At 36.1% G+C, this 22,048-nt stretch overlaps 1 protein-coding gene and 1 pseudogene across 2 annotated transcripts in view; one reads left to right on the forward strand and one right to left on the reverse strand.

Annotated features, from left to right (window-relative positions):
- MTREX (Mtr4 exosome RNA helicase) overlaps positions 1 to 22,048 on the forward strand; it is a 122,801-nt gene that overhangs the window by 10,501 nt on the left and 90,252 nt on the right. For both annotated transcript variants that reach the window (XM_049863768.1, XM_049863773.1), the window contains exons 2-5: positions 3,821 to 3,955; positions 6,002 to 6,068; positions 9,293 to 9,355; positions 10,284 to 10,396. In XM_049863768.1, the coding sequence (XP_049719725.1) occupies positions 3,821 to 3,955; positions 6,002 to 6,068; positions 9,293 to 9,355; positions 10,284 to 10,396 (378 nt within the window). The remainder of the gene's footprint in view (positions 1 to 3,820; positions 3,956 to 6,001; positions 6,069 to 9,292; positions 9,356 to 10,283; positions 10,397 to 22,048) is intronic.
- Positions 18,525 to 19,341, reverse strand: LOC126064682 (40S ribosomal protein S3a-like; annotated as a pseudogene).

Raw genomic sequence — 22,048 nt, forward strand, 5'->3', positions numbered from 1 at the left:
GGATTGCTGATCATATGATACAGGCGTACCTCAGAGATACTGCAAGTTCGGTTCCATATCACTACAATAAAGTGAATAATGCAGTAAAGCAAGTCACATGAATTTTTTGATTTCTCAGTGTATATGAAAGTTATGTTTATACTATACTGTAGTCTATTAAGTGTGCAATAGCATTATGTCTAAAAAAAAAATTACATACCCTAATTTAAAAATACCTTATTGCTAAAAAATGCTAACCATCACCTGAGCCTTCAGCAAGTTGTAATCTTTTTGCTGGTGGAGGGTCTTGCCTTGCTGTTGATGGTTGTTGATTGATCAGGGTGATGGTTGCTGAAAGTTGGGTCGACTGGCGATTTCTTAAAATAAGACCACACTGAAGATTGCTGCATCGATCGACTCTTCCTTTCATGAAAGATTTCTCTTTGGCATGCAGTGCTGTTTGGTGGCATTTTACCCACAGTAGAACTTCTTTCAAAATTGGAGTCAGTCCTCACAAACCCTGGCGCTGCTTTATCAACCAAGTTTATGTAACATTCTAAATTCTTTGTTGTCATTTCAACAGTGTTCACAGCATGTTCGCCACGAGTAGATTCCAGCTCAAAAAAACACATTCTTTGCTCATCCATAAGCAGCAGCCCCTCATCCGTTAAAGTTTTATCATGAGATTGCAGCAACTCGGTCACATCTTCAAGCTCCACTTCTGAGTCTGGTACTCTTGTGATTTCTACCACCTCTGCAGTTAATTTCCTCCACGGAAGCCTTGAACCCCTCAAAGTTATCCATAAGGATTAGAATCACCTTCTTCCAAACTTGTGTTAATGTTGGTATTTTGACCTCCTCCCATGAATCACAAATGTTCTTAATGGTGTCTAGAACATTGCCATTCTGGAAATCCTTTCTAGAAGGTTTTCAATTTACTTTGCCCAGATCCATCAGAGAGAATCACCGTCTATGGCAGCTATAGCCTTACAAAATACATTTTTTAAATACTAAAACTTGAAAATCGAAATTACTCCATGTTCCACGGGCTGCAGAATGGATGTTGTGTTAGCAGGCATGAAAACAACATTAATCTTGTATATCTCCTTCAGAGCTCTTGGGCGAGCAGCTGCATTGTCAATGAGCAGTAATCTTTTGAAAGGAATCTTTTTTTCAGAGGAGTAGGTCTCAATGTTGGGCTTAAAATATTCAGGAAGCTATGTTGTAAACAGGTATGCTGTCGTCTGGTCTTTGTTCCATTTATAGAGCATGGGCAGAGTAGATTTAGCATAATTCTTAAGGGCCCTAGGATTTTCAGAATGGTAAATGAGCTTTGGCTTCAACTTAAAGTCACCTGCTGCATTAGCCCCTAACAAGACAGCCTGCCCTTTGAAGCTTTGAAGCTAGGCATTGACTTCTCTCTAGCTATGAAAAGTCCTAGATGGCATTTTCTTCCAGTATAATGCTTTTTGTCTTCACTGAAAATGTGTTGTTTAGTGTAGCCACCTTCAATAATTACTTTAGCTACATTTTCTGAATAACTTCCTGCACCTTCTACAACACTGCTTGCTGCTTCACCTTGCACTTTTGTTACGGGGATAGCGCTTCAGACTTTCCTTCTGCAGCTTCCTGCAACTCATGGAGATGTGGCTGATTTGATCTCTTTCTGGCTTCTCTATCCAGACTACTAAAACTTTCTCCATATCAGCAATAAGACTCTTGAGCTTTCTTATCATTCATGTGTTCACTGGAGTAAGCACTTTTAATTTTCTTCAAGAACTTTTCCTTTTCATTCATAACTTGGCTAACTGGTGCAAGAAACCTAGCTTTCAGCCTCTCTCAGCTTTTGACGTGCCTTCCTCACTAAGCTTAATAATCATTTCCAGCTTTTGATTTAAAGTGAGAGACATGTGACTTTTCATTTCACTTCAACATGTAGAAGCCATTGTAGGGTTATTAATTGGTCTAATTTCAATATTGTCATGTCTCAGGGAATTGAGAGACAGGGGACGGCCTGTTGGTGGAACAGTCAGAACATATAAGTTTGCTGTCTTATATGGGCGCAGTTCATGGCACCCCAAAACAATTACAATAGTAGCATCAGAGATCACTAATCAGAGAGCACCACAACAGATATAATAATGAAAAATACTGAAATATTGCAAGAATTAGCAAAATGTGTGACACAGACACAAAATGAGCACATGCAGTTGGAAAAATGGCACCAATATACTTGCTCGATACAGGGTTGCCACAGACCTTCAATATGTAAAAAATACAATACCTGCAAAGGGCAAAAAAATGAGATATGCTTGTATTTGTATTTCTAGCTTTTTGAGGAAGTGCAATACCATTTTCCAAAGTAGTTGTACCATTTTACTTTCGTGTATAAGAGTTCTAGTCTCCCCACAACCTCACCAACATTTGTTATTTTTTGTTTTTTTGGATTAGTGTGTGTAATGTCGAGTGAGATGGTATCTCACAAAATACGTTCTTTTGCATGGCTTTGGCTCAGCATTGTGAAATTCGTGACTGTAATTGTAGCAGTGGTTCTCAAAGGGGTCAATTTTTGGTGTAGGATTAAAAAGGAATATTCAGTTATTTGAAAAGAGTATTAAAATACTCTGTTCTTTTTCAATTATGTATCTGTGTGGAACTGGGCTTTCTTCATATACTTCAATCAGTGTTTGAATAGTATATCACAAGTTGAATGCAGAAAAAAATATGAGAGTCCAGCTGCCTTCTATTTAGCCAGACATTAAAGAGACTTGCAAAAATGTAAAACAATATACCTCTTATTAAAAAAATTGGGAGGGGGGAATCTTAAAAAATGTTATTTATGCTAACATGTAATGGACTTATTGTTTGTAAGCAAGTAAATGTTTTTAAATTCTTCAGTTTTAATACCTAATATGGAAAATATCAGTAGATAAAACCATATAAATGACTCTTTAGAATCTTCAGTAATTTTTAAGATTAGGAAGAGGTTCTGAGATCAAAATTTTACGAACTCCATTGATAAGCAGTGATGTTGAGACCATTTCATATACTTAGTGGCCATTTGGATATCTTTTTTGTAAAGTTCCTGTTAAGTCTTTTCTCATTTTTTAATTGAGTTGTCTTTTTAAAAATAATTGATTTTTAGACCGTGCCCTCAATATTTTGGATGATGTATTTTGTCGGTCGTATGTGTTTTAAATATCTTCTCCCAGTTTTTGTCTTACCTCTTTACTCTCTTAATGACATCCTTTGAAAGTCTTGAAATTAATGTAGGCCAACTTATCATATATTTGGTTAGTAATTTTATAACCGTTGCAGAAATTATGAAGGTAATTTTCCCCTTTTCTGCTTCTAGGGGCTTTGTAGTTTTTACACCTTTCACAATTAGATCTAAAATCCACTTGGAATTAATTTTTGTGTATGATGAGGGTAGCAGTCAGATTCAAATCCTCCGTGGGTATTCAGTTCACCAGACACCATCTGTTGTCACTACTTTTGACCACACGCACAAAAATTTTCTCCCAAATAGTAATGTCATGCCATTAGAGTAAACATTAAATATTTATTGATGGTATTTGTGCAAATGTTTCATGGTATTTTGTTTTGCAGTTTTAAAGAAAAATTACATTAAACTTCCAAAAAAATATTAAATGCAAAAGGAGTAGTGGTCAGTTTTACTTATTAAAGTTAGAGTATTCTGGACTTTAAACAATTTTGGTTTGTAATATCTATTTATGTGACTTCTTTTTTTCTAATTGTGTATATTATATATGGAAAAATATTTATGGAGTCACTGTTAAAGTAAGAACTAATAATGCAAAATTCATTCTAAACTTTTCAGAAAACATTTTGATGTTAAGTTGCAATCAGAGTCACCTAATAGTGGAAAAAAGAGAGATGCAGATTTCGAAAGCACAGATGAACCCATTTTTGGAAAGAAGATCCGAATAGAAGAGTCAGTAACTGAAGATTTAAGGTAATATTCCCATTGTCATAAATATTGTTGTTGTATGCTGTTGAGTCTTTTCCAACTCATAGCTACCCTATAGGGCAGAGTAGAACTGACCCATGGAGTTTTCAAGACTGTAGTCTTTACAGAAGGAGCCCTAGTGGTACAGTGGCTAAAGCACTTGGCTGCTAACTGAAAGGTCAGCAGTTCGAAACCTAAGAGCTAATCCACAAGAGAAAGATGTGGCATTCTGCTTCTGTGAAGATTTACGGCTTTGGAAACCCGATGGGGCAGTTCTCTGTCCTGTGGGGTTGCTATGAGTTGGAATCAGCTCGATGGCAATGGGTTTGGTTTTTTAATCTTTAAGGAAGCAGATTTTTAATACTTTAGAATCCAATTTAGAGAAAGAATCTTAAGGCCTGATTTTTTTTCAAGAGGAAAACGTATGTCTCCTTTATTTCTGAAATGTCCCAAGAAGAGAATCACTGGAGAAGAGAGGATTCAAATAATAAAACTGACTCAATGAAAAGAATCAGCAAGAAGAAACATTAGGAGAAATTAGATTTTCAGTGTCCCATGTAGCAATAGAGAGGCTCTGAATCTCAAGACTCCCGTCATTGAGGGATGCACATGGATATCTGTGACTGAAGTAGTTGCTGTTCCTCTAATTTTGAAAGCTGGAACCTTCCAGAAGTTGGTGCTACTTTCTTAGGTTTACCTCTTTCTTTTTGTGGCGATGATCTTCCTGGCTTTGCTTCTTCCTTCTTCCGTCCCATAGTGTAGTTTGATGCTACCATGAAAAATTTACTCTTTGTAGGATTTTTTAAAACCAGTTAGCTATTGTTATAGGGAGTAAAATTAGCTACTATAAATGGTGGTAGGTGTGTCACTGAAATATCTTTAATATGCATCATTTGCCCAAGCTGATGGAATGGATTTCAAAGCAGTATTGCTAATTCAAAATCATTGTTGCTTATTATAGTAACTCTTGGGTTTTATTTATCTAAAGTATTATTGCCTATTAAATAAAAATTAGAAGTACAGTAAATAAGAATAATGAATCTAGCACAGAAATACATCTCTTCTTCAGCTTACAATGATAAATCCTTTGTCAGAGCCTGAACAGAGAACATAGATGAGTGTAACTTTAGATTTTAATGAGAAACATGAAACACTCTTGGAAATGATAGCAACATCTAAATTAGGCTAGTTTGTTTTATATTTTCTATCATGTAACTGGAGCCCTGGTGACACAGTGGTTAAGAGCTTGGCTGCTAACCAAAAGCCAGGAGTTCAAATCCACCAGCTGCACCTTGGAAACCCTGTGGGGCAGCTCAGTTCTGTCCTCTAGGTCGCTGTGAGTTGGAATCTACTTGACAGCAGCAGGTTTTGGTTTGGTATCATGTAATGGCTTTTATAACCAATTTTGTGTTTTGAATTAATGACAGTGCTTTTTATTCAAAATAACCATTGAAAGTAGGCTGACTTAATTCTTTGAGTAACCCACTTGGCAGTACAGGCAGTCCCTGGGTTATGAACGTCCGTCTGTCCAGCTGGTAGTTCTAACCAAAGCCTATTAATTCAAGGTACATACAATAGTTTCTAATAATAAATAGGCACTACTTTGTAAAGTGAATCAAAACGTTGTTATTATTACTGTATTATTATGTAAAAGATGTTTTAGTGTATCTTGAAGTGTTTCTTTAATGTTCTTCACGCATAGAAAGGCACACTATATACTGTATACAAACATTTGACTGACGTTAGATATGAGCCATACCTAACTGTTCTGACTTATGTACAAATTATAAGCAACGGAACTGGTTCGTAATCCAGGGACTGCCTGTACGTTTGTTCTTCATTCGTAACAAAAGATGTTAACTGACCATTTTGAACTCTCAGCATGCATTTTTGTAATGTGAAAAATTTTTATATGTTTTTAATAGTGAATGTTTTTCCAATTTGAAGTAATGATAATTGGGCAGTGTCATTTTCCTTAATGCATATGGGATGCTTATTATCTAATTATAGAAAAGTACTTTATTTTTGTGTAACTTTAACAATTTTTATAAGTTTGGCAGACCTGATGCCCAGAGTCAAGGTACAGGCAGTTGAAACTGTTGAAGGATGTACACATGAGGTAAGCATGAACAGTGTACAGTAGGTTGGTATTATAAATGGGATTTTTCTTTGGGTATCTAGTATAATGATAAGCAAGCAGTTTAGTCTCAGGGGCTTTGGAAACATGAAGCAATTTCTGTGGGGTGTACTTACTCTAGTGGAAGGAGCTGGGGCTTTGTAATCAAACCTGGGCTCTAATCCTGGCCTAGCTCATTTAATAACTACAGTCTTGGGTGAATATCTTAGTCTCTTTGAACATTGGTTTTTAATTTGTAAATTTGGAATAATGAGATCTACCTCATGGGATGGTTGTGAAAATTATATGAGAAAATTAAAGTGCCGAGAACATGGTAGGTGTTCAGTATATGTTCATTCTGTACTAAGGTCAAGTAACAGTGCCTTTTTCCATGTCCGTGTTCTGTTTCATGTCTTGCTGTAATTACTGATAAGTTGCAGTTTCTTTGTCCTGTCACAAGATGGTGCTTACTGATAGCTTGTAATATCCCTTTAGAAATGAGAGTTTATAGACATAAGGGACATAAGGAAGTTGTGACACTATTTCCGTCTATTAAGCCTTTTATCATTATGCTGTAACCTTACAGCAGTTGTTATTGCAGATAATTGGAGAATCTTACTGAAAGTTTATTGAATAAGCACAATAACTCCAAATTAATAAAAACAGCTTTTGATACAGCTTTAGAGCCTTATGTTTTAAAATATCTGTTTTTCTGTTGAAAGTCCTTTATGTTCCTTTAGAGAGAGCATTTAGAGTGACAGGTGTAATGCCCATTTGATATTCATTCAGCATTTATGCTAGACCCTAAAACAAAAATAAAACAAAACGAAAAAACAAGCCTTGCTCTCAGGAGGTCAGAAGTTCTTTCTGTCAAGCCCTCCATTTTGTCAGCTCCTCTCAGTTTCTTAGTAGGTAACTTTATCTCTTACTTCATTTAGTGAATTGAGTCTGTAGAGTTGGAGTGTCCTCTGATCATAACCTCCTCCAACAAGCCTATCTGCACCTATCCCATCCACTCAAAAGGTACTTCTTTCAGGCTAAAGAGGGTTGCTCTGCCTGTGCTCTTGGTTGTATCTTATCCTGCCTCCACAAAGACTTCAGTCATTCCATTTTCCCTTTCTGTTTCAAGAGTCTCTTTCTCTCTTTGCCCTTTCCTGTCAGTATGTAGATAACGTAAAAACTTCTCTTTTCATCTAGGTTGCATTTCAGACGCTGTTGTTTTTCTTCTCCATTGTAGTCATTCATCAGATAGGTTTTGAGTGCCAAATACATTTTATTATGCACTGAGTACAGAGTTCAACAAAACAGACATGGTCCCTGCCTTCTCAGTTACTGTTCAGTGGTCTGCTAAAGACTCCTTGAAAAATTCCTGTTTAGATTTCTTAACCTTACGTTATGTATTAATCCACTACAATTAGGTTTCTTCTCCCTTCATTGCTTTGAAACTGCTCTGGCAAAGATCACCACTGACTAATTGCTAAGTCTGTTTGACTCAAACAGGATATCCTGTTAGTTTTCTCTATTTTATAACTCCTTAGTCTCTCTAGGTTCTTCTACCTGTTCATTATGTATTGGCATTACCCAGACTGTTCTCAGAGAACCAGAACAATTCTTTGATTCCTGTAAATATAAAAATATAAATTGTTCTTATTATTTCTGTCAAATCCCAGAGATGCTAAAATCTTAATTGCTTCATGCTTGATGTTTTTTGTTTATGTCATAAAGGGTATCAAGAAAAAGACATGAGAAAGGTTGACTAAGCAGATATGGGCCCATAGGTTAATTGTACCTTGATGGGGATAACACCATGATTTGGGGTCTGGTCTTAAGATTTTCAGATCCAGAAATTTTATTTTGCCAGTGTACCCATGGTTGAGCTTTCTAAGGTAGACTCACTTTCATCATTCTCATAAGAAGTTGAGGTCTACAGAAGAATGTTATTTCCTTAATTTAATGGCTAAGCAGTCCTTTTGCTATCGAACTACCTGGGAAGCAGAATTAGAAGCTTTAAAGTTTCTTAGAATCATAATAAAGGGGATATAGTCTTATGGGAAAGACTGATGAATACTATTCCTATTACCCGGAAGTGTTCATTAACTAATAAAAGCAACTCATAGTTAACTCTATCCTAAAGTATGCTGGATAAAGTGTCAAATTCCAATTTTTGGGCTTTGCTTTGTAGACTCCATTTAGAGCATCATAAGTCTAACAGCATTCTTCATACTGGCATAATTCATTAGGTTTCATAATTGACTAGATTTTACTTTTCTTAATTATCAGATTCTAGTCATTTCTTTCTGAATCTACCACATCATTTTGATTGTAATTGAGTCACAAGTTCACTAACAGCCTCTCAGTACTTCTAAGGCAGCTAAACACATCTAATACCTGTTGCTTGACGTTTTCCTTTTAGAAATTATTTCTAATTTATATGCATACCTTACTTTGCCCCTGGGGATTATTTATGCACTAATTAGTTAGATTCCTGCTGTACAGTCAGAAACCTGAACACTTTCAGTATTAATTTTTTAATCTTGAAAATTCAGGTATATTGTGAACTGCTCTACATAGGAAATCTTTAATTGGAAGAAAATGCTAATTTTCTGTTCCAGGAAATATGAAGTGTCATTTTATTCAACCTAATTTTCTTTCATGTGGTCATAGCCTTTTTAATGCTCGTTCAGCTTTTTTGAGCATTCATTAATGTCAGGCAGTACATTAGGTATGGGAAATACAAAGATAAGATAGGTCCTAGACTTTAATAAATACAGTTTTTTGGGGAGATAATATGTAAGCTTTTAATTATTTTACCACAACAGAGTTAGTAATTTATTTTTTGTTGTGCTTTAGGTGAAGGTTTACAGAGCAAATTAGTTTCTCTTTAAATAATTAATACATATTGTTTTGTGACAACACTCTCTCCTTCTCCACTTTGGGTTCCCCGTTTCCATTTGTCCAGCTTTCCTAGCCCTTCCTGCTTTCTGGCCCTTGCCCCTGGCCTGGTGTGGCCATTTAGTCTCGTGTACATGGTTGAGCTATGTGTATTATTGTTTGTTTTATGGGCCTGTCTAGTCTTAGTAGTAGAGTTGTTTTTGAATGTTGAATCTTTAGCTTTTTGCCTTGTTCTTAAAGGCATCATTACTTTTGATTTTCACACCCTCATTGATTATGGAGTGCTGAATGTGTCAATTTGAAATAGTAACTTGGTGATTTATTTTTGTCATCAGGTTGCGCTTCCTGCAGATGAAGATTATTTACCACTTAAACCTCGAGTTGGAAAAGCTGCAAAGGTCTGTGCTTTGGGTGATAAAATTTATACAGTTTTGTGAGTCTCTCTTTTCTTTTTTTTAAAAATCTTAAAGGTAAACTTCTCAGGTGAGATTTTTATAGTTTCCAATGTATATAGACCAAGGATCTCCAGCTACTTGGAGACAAATATAGAGAAAATCCAGCCAGTAAACTGCCATGTTGGAAACTAAGCATTATGTAATGTACTTTTTTAAAATTAGTGATTCTCAACCTTTTTAAAGAATCTAATGAAATTTATCAACCTTTTTTTAAGGAAAGAAAAATCCTTGAATACAACAAGTTTTTGCATACAGGTTTAGGAAATTTACAAACCTCTAATGAAACCCAAACTGTATTGCTTTTATTAGATGGGTTTTGAAGTCCTCATAGACCTTAGAAGTTTAGCAGAATTTTAATACAAAAATTTCCAAGTCTTTTTCATTAAATGAAAAAAGGCAGTATGGTGTGGTGGAGTAAGGATGAATTCTTTAAGTCTAATATATGAATGTTTGAATTCTGTTAGCTAAGTGAACTTAAATGAGGGACTTCACTTTTCAGAGTGTCAGAGTTTCTATGAAAGGAAATAATATCTACTTCAGGGGTTATGAAAATTAATATATGGAAAATATCTTACGCAGTGCTTTACTACAAGCATTGTTCTTAATGAATGGTAATGGTTATTTTACTATTGTTAATATAATGTATAAATAAGCATAATATGTAAATGAGGACAGCAAAACTAATTTCTACACCATGTGATTGATATTTTTACTGCTCCTAATTTTAGCTAGTGGGTGGCATATTGCATGAATAGAATTGTAAGGAAATGGTCTCAAAACTGTTTTAATTAAGAGTAGCCTCTCTTGATTTTAACTGTGTTCAGATGTGGCGAGGTATTTTCATGCAGATAATAACATTTTATTTTTATAGGAATACCCATTCATTCTTGATGCTTTTCAAAGAGAAGCCATCCAGTGTGTTGACAATAATCAGTCTGTTTTAGTATCTGCACACACATCAGCGGGAAAAACTGTGTGCGCGGAGTGAGTAGCTTTCTTTTTAAATGAAATTTTAAAATAACTTTGTTTTTGTATCTCACCGTTTGAAATTTCTAAGTTTTTTTCCGTTTGATTTCTTCAAGTAAATCTTTTTTTCTTCTGCTTTTTGGGGGGGCTTCATTTGCTCTTCTAGTTTTATAAGGAGGAAAAATGAGGCCATTGATGTGAGACCTTCCTTTTATAATATAGGCATCCAGTGCTGCACATTTCCTTTTAATGGCTTTAGCTACGGCCTACAAATTTTATGTTATGTTGATATGTTTGTGAAATATTTTTTTGAAATAATTTTATATGTTTTGATATGTTTGATTAAGATTTCTGTCTGGCATCATTTTCCTTCTACCTGAAGGAATTCCTTGAGTATTTATTGTAGTGCAAGTCTGCTGATGAGAAATTCTTTCAGCTTTTATATGTCTAAAAAGTCTGTGTTTCATCTTCATATTTGAAAGATATCTTCGTTAGGCAGAGAATTTTAATTTTTTCTTTCAAGATTTACTTGGCATTGTTTATATATAATAAGTCTGTTGTCGTACTTAGTACATAATGTCTTTTTCTCTGGCTGCTTTTACATTTTTTTGCTTCATCACTACTTTTAAGCAATTTGATTATGTTATACCTTGATGTAGTTTTTTTTATGTTTTCCTGTGCTTTGGTTTTATTGAGCTTCATTTGTGGGTTCAAAATTTTTATCAGATTTAGAAAATTTAACCATAATTTCTTCAAATATTTTTTTCAGTGCTCCTAATGACTCCTCTACTTTGAGGATTCCAGTTACACTCATATTAGATCACTTGAAGTTGTCTTATGGCTCACTGCTGCTATGTTCATTTTTTTTCTTTTGTGTTTCATTTTGGGTTGTTTCTAACGCTGTGTCTTCAAATTCATTAATCTTTGTTCCCGCACTGGCTGATCTGCCATTAATCCCATTCAGCATATTTTTTGTCTCAGGTTCTGTCGTTTTTGTTGCTAGCAGTTCACTTTTGAGTCTTTTATATATCTTCTATGTTTGTACTAGGAATCCCTGGTGGCTCAGTGGTTAAGCGCTCAGCTGCTAACCAAAAGGTCATTGGTTTGAACCCACCAGCCGCTCTGCTGGAGAAGGATGTGGCAGTCAGCGTCCGTAAAGAATTATAGCCTTGGAAACCCTTTGGGCTAGTTCTGCTCTGTCCTAAAGGTTCACTATGGTCAGAGTCGACTTGACGGCAATGGGTTATCTTTTTTTTTTTCAATGTCTGTACTTAATATGATCAGTCTTTCCTCTAGCTTCTTGAACACATGGAATACATGTGTTCAAGAACTATTTAAATGTTAAATGTCCTTGTTACTACTTCTTTCATCTGTGTTATTTCTTGGTCTAATCAAAGCAGTATACAAAGAAGCAGGAAAATACTTGGTTTGGGTCAGTATTTTCCTGCTTCTTTGCATACTGCTTAGATTAGATGTTTGGCTACTTTTAATTTGTATCACTGATTTTAAGCAATTTGATTATGATGTGACTTTATATAGATTTTCATGTTTCTTGTACTTAAGTTCATTGAACTTCTTAGATTCATGGGTTTATTGTAACCCATTGCCATTGAGTTGATTCTGACTTATGGCGACTGTATAGGACAGAATAAAACTACCTCACAGAGTTTATAAGGAGTGGCTTCTAGATTCGAACTGCCGACCTTTTGTTAGCAGCCATAGCTCTTAACCACTGCACCACCAGGCTCCTCATGGGTTTATTATAGTTATCAAATTTGGTAAAATTTTAGCCATTTTTTGCTTTAAGTATTGCCTTTACTCCCCATCCTTCCCCAAGTCGTTTGGGGATTCTTATTGTATCAGGCTGCTTGAAGTTGTTCGTAGCCTACTGATGAGGTGTTTACTTCTTACTATTTTTGGGTGTTTATTCTTTGTTTCATTTTGAGTAGTCTCTTGCTATGGCTTTGAGTTTACACATCTTTTTTTTCTACAGTGTCAAATCTGCTTTAATCCGATCCAGTGTATTTTTCATCTTAAATGTATTTTTAATCCCTAAAAGTTTGATTTGGGTCTTTTAATGTCTTTCATGTTTCTGCTTAACGTGCTGCTCATTCTTTCCTCAACATTCTTGAGCATACAGAGTGTAGTTATAACTGCTGACGTCGTTGTTAACTAATTACATCATCTGTATGATTTTTGGATTTCTTTTAATTTTTTTCCTCATTATAGCCCGGAATTTCCTGCCTTTGCATGCTTGTTAATTTTTGATTGAATGCCAGATATTGTGAATTTTACCTTGGTGTCAGGTGTTTTTGCATATTTATAAATATTCTTGAGCTGTCTTCCAGGATACAGTTACTTGGAAAAATTTAATCTTTTGGGGGTTAACTTTTATAGTTTTTTAGGCAGGACCAGAACAGAGTTTAGTCTAGGACTAATTTTCCACACTACTTAGTCAATACTTATCTCAGTATTCTACCCAGTATCTTATGGATTATCTTGATGTTTTCCACTGTGGTTGTTGAGAACCCAGAATACTCTCAACCCTGTGTGAGATTCATTTTTATCTCTGCTCCTTTTGGATGATTTTTCCCTGGCCTTGGGTAGTTTCCTAACAGTTATTTATTGATCAGTACTTTTTTTACTTACCCTCAGGGCAATGTTCAGCAGGTATTCAGAGATCTTTCTTTGTACAACTCTCTCTTTTCTGGTGTTCTGCCCTGTAAACTAGCCTATGTGCCTTTCTGGACTCCCACCTCTGCTCAGTTTAGGGAAACCTCCAGGCTCCATCTGGGTTCTCCCTGTTGGGCTTGGAAATTCTCCAGGCAGTCATCTGGAATTACTTCATTTGTTTTTCTCTCAGAGATTACTGTTCTTAATGTTCAGTGTCTGACACTGTTGTTTCCTATGTTTGTCCTGTTTTATAGTTGTTTCAGGTGGGCAGGTAAACCTGGTCCCTGTTACTCCATCTTGGCTGTAAGTGGAAGCTTCCTATATTGTTATTTATATAATTTGTTTTTGTTGTTGAGAATACACACAGCAGAACATAACACCAGTTCAACAATTTTTGCATGTACAATTCAGTGACATTGATTACATTCTTTGAGTTGTGTGACCATTCTCACCTTTTTTCCCAATTATTCCTCCCCCATTAACATAAGCTCACTGCCCTCTAAATTTCCCATCTAATATTTTGTATTACTGTGGTCGGTTTGATCCCATATGGATAGATCTTAAAAGAGAAAATACTCAAGGTAGACATTCTGTACTAGTTAAACTAAACAATTGTTTAATTTTAAGACTTCAGGGGATATTTTTGGCTTAAGGTTTAAAGATTATCTCGGGGCAGTAAGTTTGAAGGGTTCATCCAACTTCTTTCCTGTATTTTTAACGTACATTATCTGTTACTACAGTAGTACACGTATCTATAATTTGTGAATAAATACACATATGATGAGTATGTTTTAAAATTTTTGATGGGAATTTTTCTTCCAAAATATATTTAAAGACCACGGTTCTCTTGAGCCTTGTTACTTGTATCCTTGGATCAGACAAGTCAATACCACCTGAGAACTTGTTAGAATCTCAGGCCTTACCCCAGACCTATCGAATCAGAACGTATGTTTTGGTAAGATCTCTGGATGATTCTTACATCCATTAAAGACTTTTTTTGTCCTGTTCTTTTGGTGACAGTATACACAGCAAAACAGGTTCCCATTCAACAGTTTCTATGTGTTCAGTACATTGGTTACGTTCTTCACATTGTTTCAGTATTCTCATTATTTCCATTCTAGTTGTTCCATTCTCATTAACTTAGTCTCACTGCCCCTCAACCTTCACATCCATGGTTTAGATTAACTGTTATCCATTTGGTCTCATATAGATACTTTTTTTAAAGAGCACCATACTCAAGGATGACATACTTTACTTTTTGAGCTAACCTGCTATTTAGTTAAAAGGTGACTTCTGGGGATAGTTCTGGCTCAAGGTTTGAAGAGTATCTCAGGGCAATAGTCTTGGGAATTCCTCCAGTCTCAGTAGGTCAAGTCATATTGCATTAAAGTTTAAGATAAACTGAGCCATTCTGAAAATGGATTGTGCCCTTTAACTTTGATTTTGAAATCTGTTATAGATTGGCTTTTGTGGGTTAACTTTTAATAATTTACAACATAATTTATTTCTCCCTTTTTCTATTAAGTAGCTGTATTAGGTACTCTTAACAGTGGACACCCTATAGAGAAAAGAAACAGATAAAAATGGCATCATATAAAATGGCCCCAATCACCCTGCCCATCATTGTCTTTACCTTTGCATGATTGTAAAAGCCCCAGGATAATTTTTCTTTGGCATAGTTGGGACTTATTTGGTCACTGTATTATTGGTTCGTTCGATGTTGGCTATCTGTTTAAGTCCCATTTCTTGTCTTTGCAGGGAGAGTTAGAGGAGTTTATTTTGGGTCTCATGCCCCTCTGGTGTCAGGTAATTGCAGAATAGCCTTGATCTGTTTCCCACCAGCACCCAGTTCTTTCCAGTGGTTTAGGGCTAATTTCTCTCAGGTCCACCCCTTTTCAGAAGGTGCTGAAGTCAGAAACCGGTTTCCCCCAGGTACGGGTATAAAAGAAGGAATCTAACTACTGTTAGTTCAGTTATTTTGTCTCACTTAGAAAAACAAATTTAATAGCAGTGTGTTTGGTGCATTATACATTTAAAGCCAAAATGTATAGTTGTCTAAACTATGTAACCTTGCTTTCACTTTTCCTACGAGAGGAGAGAATTTATCAGTAGAGAAGGCCCTTAAACCCTACATTGTGAAACCGTAAAGAAAATTTTTAAAAAATTCACCAGACCCTTTTGAAAATCTGATGAGGTACATATTTGTATATGTATACCACATTTTATAATAATTTCAGGGAGTGGTTCAGAGATCTCAGATAAAGGTTTCCCTTAGGAATTCAAGGACTTAAGGTAAACTCCCACTTTAGCTGATAACTGTAGTAGAGGGTTACATTTTATTTATAAATCTGTTTTTGGGATTAATATGTTGGTACAAGATCATTTATCTATGTAATTGAATAGTTTTCCTGGCACTGCTAATTTTTTTATTCCATGTATGTCTCTTAATTTTAACAGCTTTATTATTAAATAACTTAACATAAAATCCACCCATTGTAAGTATACACTTTGGTGCATTTTGACAAATTTGTACAGTTGTGCAACCATCACCAGTTTGAGAACACGTACATTAATACACGTAGTTCTCTTGTGTGTGCTTGCATTCAAACCTATGTCACCCCCAGCACCAGGCAGACATTTCTGCCTCCTATCGGTAGTTTTGCCTTTTCTAGAAATTTATTGTAAATGGAATAAAATATGGAATCTTTTGTCTGGTTTTTTCATTTAGCATAATGTTTTAGATACGTTGTTGTATGTGTCATGTTGTTACATGTGTCAGTAGTTCATTTCATTTTATTGCTGTGTAGTACTCATTGTGTGGAGCCCTGGTGGTACAGTGGTTAAGTGCTCAGCTGCTAACTGAAAGGTTGGCAGTTCGAGCCCACCAGCCGCTCCCAAAAGATTAAAACCAAACCTCTTGGCATCGAGTCAGTTCCAACTCATAACGACCTGATGGGACAGAGTAGAACTGCTCCGTAGGGTTTCCAAGGCTGTAATCTTTTTTTTTTTTAACTTTTATTGAGCTTCAAGTGAACATTTACAAATCAAGTCAAACTGTCACATATAAGTTTATATACACCTTACTCCATACTCCCACTTGCTCTCCCCCAATGAGTCAGCCCTTCCAGTCTCGCATGACAATTTTGCCAGCTTCCAACTCTCCCTATCCTCCCATCCCCCCTCCAGACAGGAGATGCCAACACAGTTTCAAGTGTCCACCTGATACAAATAGCTCGCTCTTCATCAGCATCTTTCTCCTACCCACTGTCCAGTCCCTTTCATGTCTGATGAGTTGTGTTCGGGAATGGTTCCTGTCCTGGGCCAACAGAAGGTTTGGGGACCATGACTGCCAGGATTCCTCTAGTCTCAGTCAGACCATTAAGTATGGTCTTTTTATGAAAATTTGGGGTCTGCATCCCACTGATCTCTTGCTCCCTCAGGGGTTCTCTGTTGTGCTCCCTGTCAGGGCAGTCATCGATTGTGGCCGGGCACCAACTAGTTCTTCTGGTCTCAGGATGATGTAGGTCTCTGGTTCATGTGGCCCTTTCTGTCTCTTGGGCTCTTAGTTATCGTGTGACCTTGGTGTTCTTCATTCTCCCAAGGCTATAATCTTTATGGAAGCAGACTGCCATATCTTTCTCCCTTGGAGTGGCTGGTGGGTTTGAACTGCCAGCCTTTCAGTTAGCAGCCAGGTGTTTAACCACTGTGCCATCAGGGCTCCTTTCTCTAAAGATTTTTTTTTGTATTCCCAAATGAAATTTTAAGATTAGTTTATTTCTACCAAAAAGGTCTATTGGAATTTTGATAGGTATTTTGTTGAATATATAGATCAATGTAGGGAGAATTGTCATCTGAACAGTATTGAGTCTTCCAACCCATGAGCATGGTATATATTTCTCCATTTCTTTAGGTATTTAATTTCTCTCACCAGTATTTTTGTGTTTTCAATGTACTAGTTTACACATATTTTCTTAAGTCTATTGATAACTTTATTCTGTTTTATACTATTGGCGAATGTTGTATTTGGACTGTTCATGTCTAGTACATTGAAATAAAACTTTTTACATATTGGTGTTGTATTTTGCAACCTTGCTAAACTTTTTTTGCTTAGTTGACCATTCCATAGGATTTCTACACAGGTGATCGATCGTGCTGTCTGTGAATAAAGATAGTTTATTTCTTCCTTTCCAATACGTATGCCTTCAGTTTCTTTATCTTAATGCACTGGCAATCCCCAGTACGCTGTTGAATAGAAGTAATGAGACTGGACATCTTTGCCTTGTACCCAGTGGGAGGGGGAAAACATTTAGTCTTTCATCATTAAGTATTGTTAATTGCTGTGTTTTCCTGTTGTTCTTGTTAGCTGCCATCCAGCTGGCTCTGACTTATGGTGACCCCTAGCACAGTGGAACAAAATGCTTCTTGGTCCTGCATCATCCTCATGATTGGTTTTGAATTGGACCATTGTCATCCATAGGGTTTTCATTGGCCGATTTTCAGAAATAGATTGCTAGGCCAGTTTTTCTAGCCTGTCTTAATCTGGGAGCCCTGCCAAAACCTGCTCAGCATCATAGCAGCATGTCTCTACTCATAGGCGGGTGATGACCATGAATGAGGTGCACTGGCCAAGGATCAAATCCAGGTCTCTCACATGTAAGGCAGGAGTTCTACCATAGACCCAGCAGTGTCTGAGGGCCCTTTACCAGGTTGAAGAAATTCCTTTTCATTCTTAGTTGGGAATATATAAAAATAGGTTTAAAAGTGAGAGTTTTTACCAAGACATTGTATTTGGTCAGATGCTTTTTCCATCTATTGAGATAATCAATGTAGTCTTTGTTTTTTGTTAATGTGGTATGTTACTTTGATTAATATTCTGATATTAAATCCACCTTGCATTCCTGGAATAAATGCAGTTCACGCAGGTGATCGTTTGTATACATTGCCAGGTTCAGTTTGCTAATATTTTGTTACAGCTTTTTTGTGTCTATCTTCATAGAGGATATTGGTCTGTACATATCTTATCATTTAATGTCTTTGTCTAACTTTGGGGTCAGGGTAATACTAACTTCATAAAATAAGTTAGGAAGTTTTCCCTGTCATCTCTTTTTTTGATTGAGTTTTTGTAGTATTGCTATTATTTCTTCTTCAAATGTTTGGTAGAATTCACTAGTCAAGCTATCTGGGCCTGGGCTTTTCTTTGTAGAAAGATTTTTAATTCCAAACTCAATTTCTTTATTCACTATAGGTCTATTTAGATTTTCTTTCTTCTTGAGTCCTTTTTGGTAACTTGTATCTATGTAGTGGTTTGTCCATTTCATTGAAATTGTCTAATTTGTTGTCATAGAATTGTTAATTTCTTTAAAATCATTTTACTTTCTAGGGGTCTTTGTTTTTTTTCTCATTCCTGATTTTCGTCTTTTTTTTTCCCCCCACAAATGAGATCTTTTATTTGTCACTGTTAAAAGTCTGAATTTTAAATGGATTCTTGAACTGGTAGCTCATAGCCATCAGCTCGTTCAACTTTAGCACCTGTCTCACCTCCAGTAGCTTTCCCAGAACTTCTACCTTCACCACGAAGCTCTGTGAGTTTTCCCAGTTCAAACTTGGGCTTCCTCAGCATTTTTACTTTTGTAACCAACACATCATGGAGAGGAAAAATAGTTTGGCAAATCTTTTCTATGTCTTTCCCAGTGCTGCCTGGAATCAGTTTATAGACCACTTCTTTCAAGTCGTTTGTCTGCACCTCTTTGATCCTGATGTCCAGCATTTTCTCCTGGATTTGGCAAACAGACCTGTTGGTGCGGAGCATAAGAAGTCTTCCGAATCTGTTGTATTTTTTTGGAACACTGACACAGAACAGATGAAGCAAATAACCATTAATAGTCTTGACATTAACATGGTCAGCCATTTTTTGACTGTGGAACACATTTTATCACGGGTAAGATCCATTCCGTGGCATCTGGTCAGGCAATTTTTGCCCTGATCATCCTCAGTAAATAGCTTGAATTTTCTAAGTGCAACTTCATCGTTCTGCATATCAGCAAGGCTTGCTTCAAAACACAACCCTTGAGGCCATAAGATACAATTTTGGTTGCCTGAGTCCTTGTGAGTAGTGTTTTCCCAGTATTTCTTATACGGAACATAGCTGGTGCTTTCACATCATACCAGTCTTTCTTAAAAAATGGATCAACTACTCTCTCCTTGGCTCCTTTTTTGCCACTTTTTGTAAGGCGCTTATTCTTGCTGACTGCCATGGTGCTGCTCAGGGAACCACGAGGACTGATTTTCGCCTTTTGTGCCTTTTTTTTTTTCCCCTTGGTTTTTTTAGGTAAAGGAGGCTTTGGTGGTTCAGGGATAGAATTTTTGCCTGTCAGGGAGGAGACCCGATTTGATTCCCAGCCAAAGCACTTCATGCGCAGCTGCCGCCAGTGTGTCAGTTGAGGCTTGTGTGTTGCTGTGATACTGAACAGGTTTCAGCAGAACTTATAGACTGAGAAAGAGTTGGAAGAAAAACCTGACAATCCCTTCCCCAAAATCAGCAGGTGGAAACACTGTGGATCACAGTGGTCTGATCCACAACCAATCATGGGGATGGCACAGGACCAGGCAGGGATTCCTTCTCTTGTGCATTAACGACAACAACAGTTTTAGCAAAGTGTTTTTCAGTTTTGTTGATTCTCTTTTTCTTTTTTGAAAAAACAGACTCTGATCACTGGTTTTTCTCTTTTCTGTTTCACTGGTTTATGCTCTCATCTTTATTATTTTCTCTTGCTTTGAGTTTGATTTCTTCTTTTGTAATTTCTTGAGGTAGAAACTTAGCTTACTGATTTTAGATAATTCTTGTCCAATATAACCAACTCAACAGCAACAGGTTTGGTTTTTGTTAATACAAGCATTTAAACCTATGACTTTCCCACTTTGTACTGCTTTACCTGCCGTCCATGGATTTGATAATATTGTGTTGCATTTTCATTCAATTCTAATTATTTTCTCATTTCCCTTGTGATTGCTACTGTTCACTTTTCAAATGTTTTGGTATTTTTCCAGTTTTCTAATATTTCCTTGTGGTTGGAAAAGAGAAATTATATGATTTAAATGATTTTTAAATTTATTTCACCTTGTTTTGTGCCCTAGCATATGATGTAGCCCGGAGGGTGTTTATCGTGCTTGAAAAGAATGTGTATTCTGTTTTGTCAGGCAGAGTATTCTGCATATGTCAGCTCAGGTGATTGATAGTGTTGATCATGTCTTCCATATTCTTTCTGACTTTATGTCTAATTGGTCTATCAATTATTGACAGATGAGTATTGAAATCTACAAATATACTTCTTGATTTGTCTAGTCCTTCATTTAACTGTCAGTTTTTGCTTTGTGTATTAGGGGTCTGTGAGTTGGAATCGACTTGATGGCAGTGGGTTTGGTTGTTAACTGCTTATATATTTGTAATTGTTACGTTTTCCTGGTACACTGAAATTTTATCATTATCAAATGTCCCTCTTTGTTTCGAGTAACATTCATTCTGTTAAAGTTGACTTTGTCTGATACTAATTGAACTCTTATGGTGCCTATTTTTATGGTATGTCCTTCTCCATCTTTTTACTTTCAGTTTGTTTGCATCTTTGAGTTTTATGGTGTCTCCAGTAGATAACATGTAGTTGATACTTTTATTTAATTCAGTCCCTGACAATCCTGCATTTTGATTGAGGTGTTTATTTCATTTCACAATTTTTTTTTTGGTGTGTACCTCCCAGCCTGATGCTCAATGCCTGAGCAGCTCTGGCTGGAACTTCCTTCAGTATCACCAACTGGGTGAAGCTGTAGATCAGGAAGATTTAGCTGCAGTGGACCCTTGTGTGTGGGCAGTAATGAATGGAGTTGTAAAATGTTGCATGCTACCTCAGTGGAACTGGCAAGCCCTATGAAGGTGAAGGAGGCAGGGAGCCTTAGTGGTTAAAGATGTATTTTTGTTCATGAATAATTTAGTTACTGGTATGATTGGATATACAGTTTCCTCTTTTTTTTTGGTATGTATCTTATCCTTTCTGTTGTTTCCTTCTTCACTTGCTTCTTTTGTGCTTTACATGTATTTTTAGTGTACAGTTTTATTCCTTGGGGTTTTTATTTTTAGTTTTTTAAAGATCTATCATGTTTTGTGTGGTTGCGCTAGGGCTTATAGAATATAGCTAAATCGCCATTTCTGTAAAGTATCGAAACCTTGCTGTAATATAGCTCTGTTTTCTCCTCTTTGTGTTATTTTTATCATATGTATATTATTTAGATATGTTATAAACCCAGTAATACAGTGTTATGATTACTGTTTTTAACAGTCTTATGTTCTTAAACATATTAAAAAAGTAAGGGAAAAATACATACGTATAGTCTTTTATATTTCTGCATAGTTTTGCCATTCTTTTGTTCTTTATTGCACCACCTGGTGTCATTTCCTTTCAGCCTGAAGGACTTTTTAGGTTTGATAGTTTCTCTTGATCAAACTTCATATTCACTGCTTTTGAGCCAATCTAGTGAATTTTTCCTTCTGATTATTGTACTGTTCAACTGTAGAGTTTCCATTTGGTTATGGTTGTTATAATTTTGGTTTCTCTGTTGAGACTATTTGTTGAGCCATTGTCTTATTTTCCTTTAATTCTTAGAACCTACTTTTCTTTAAATTTTTGGACATATTTCTTATTAGCTGCTTTGAAGGTAGTCTGCTGAGTCCACATCTGGGCCCATTCAGAATCAGATTCTTATGACTGCTTCCCCCACCCAAGTATGGATCTCACGTTCTTGTTTCTTTGCATGTCTTATAGTGTTTTTTGTTGAAAGGTGGACATTTTAGGTAGTATATTGTAATGTGTATGGAATGGACTCAATGACATTGGAGTTTTTTATGTTTTATTTCGTGTATGTCTCTTACAGTCATATTTAATCATGTTTGTTTGGGTAACTTTTTAATTTTGTTAATAGTTTATTTCACTCTTTTGGGGCAGGGCTGGG

The sequence above is a fragment of the Elephas maximus genome, chromosome 2 (genome assembly GCF_024166365.1).
Source record: "Elephas maximus indicus isolate mEleMax1 chromosome 2, mEleMax1 primary haplotype, whole genome shotgun sequence".
Lineage (NCBI taxonomy): Eukaryota > Metazoa > Chordata > Mammalia > Proboscidea > Elephantidae > Elephas > Elephas maximus.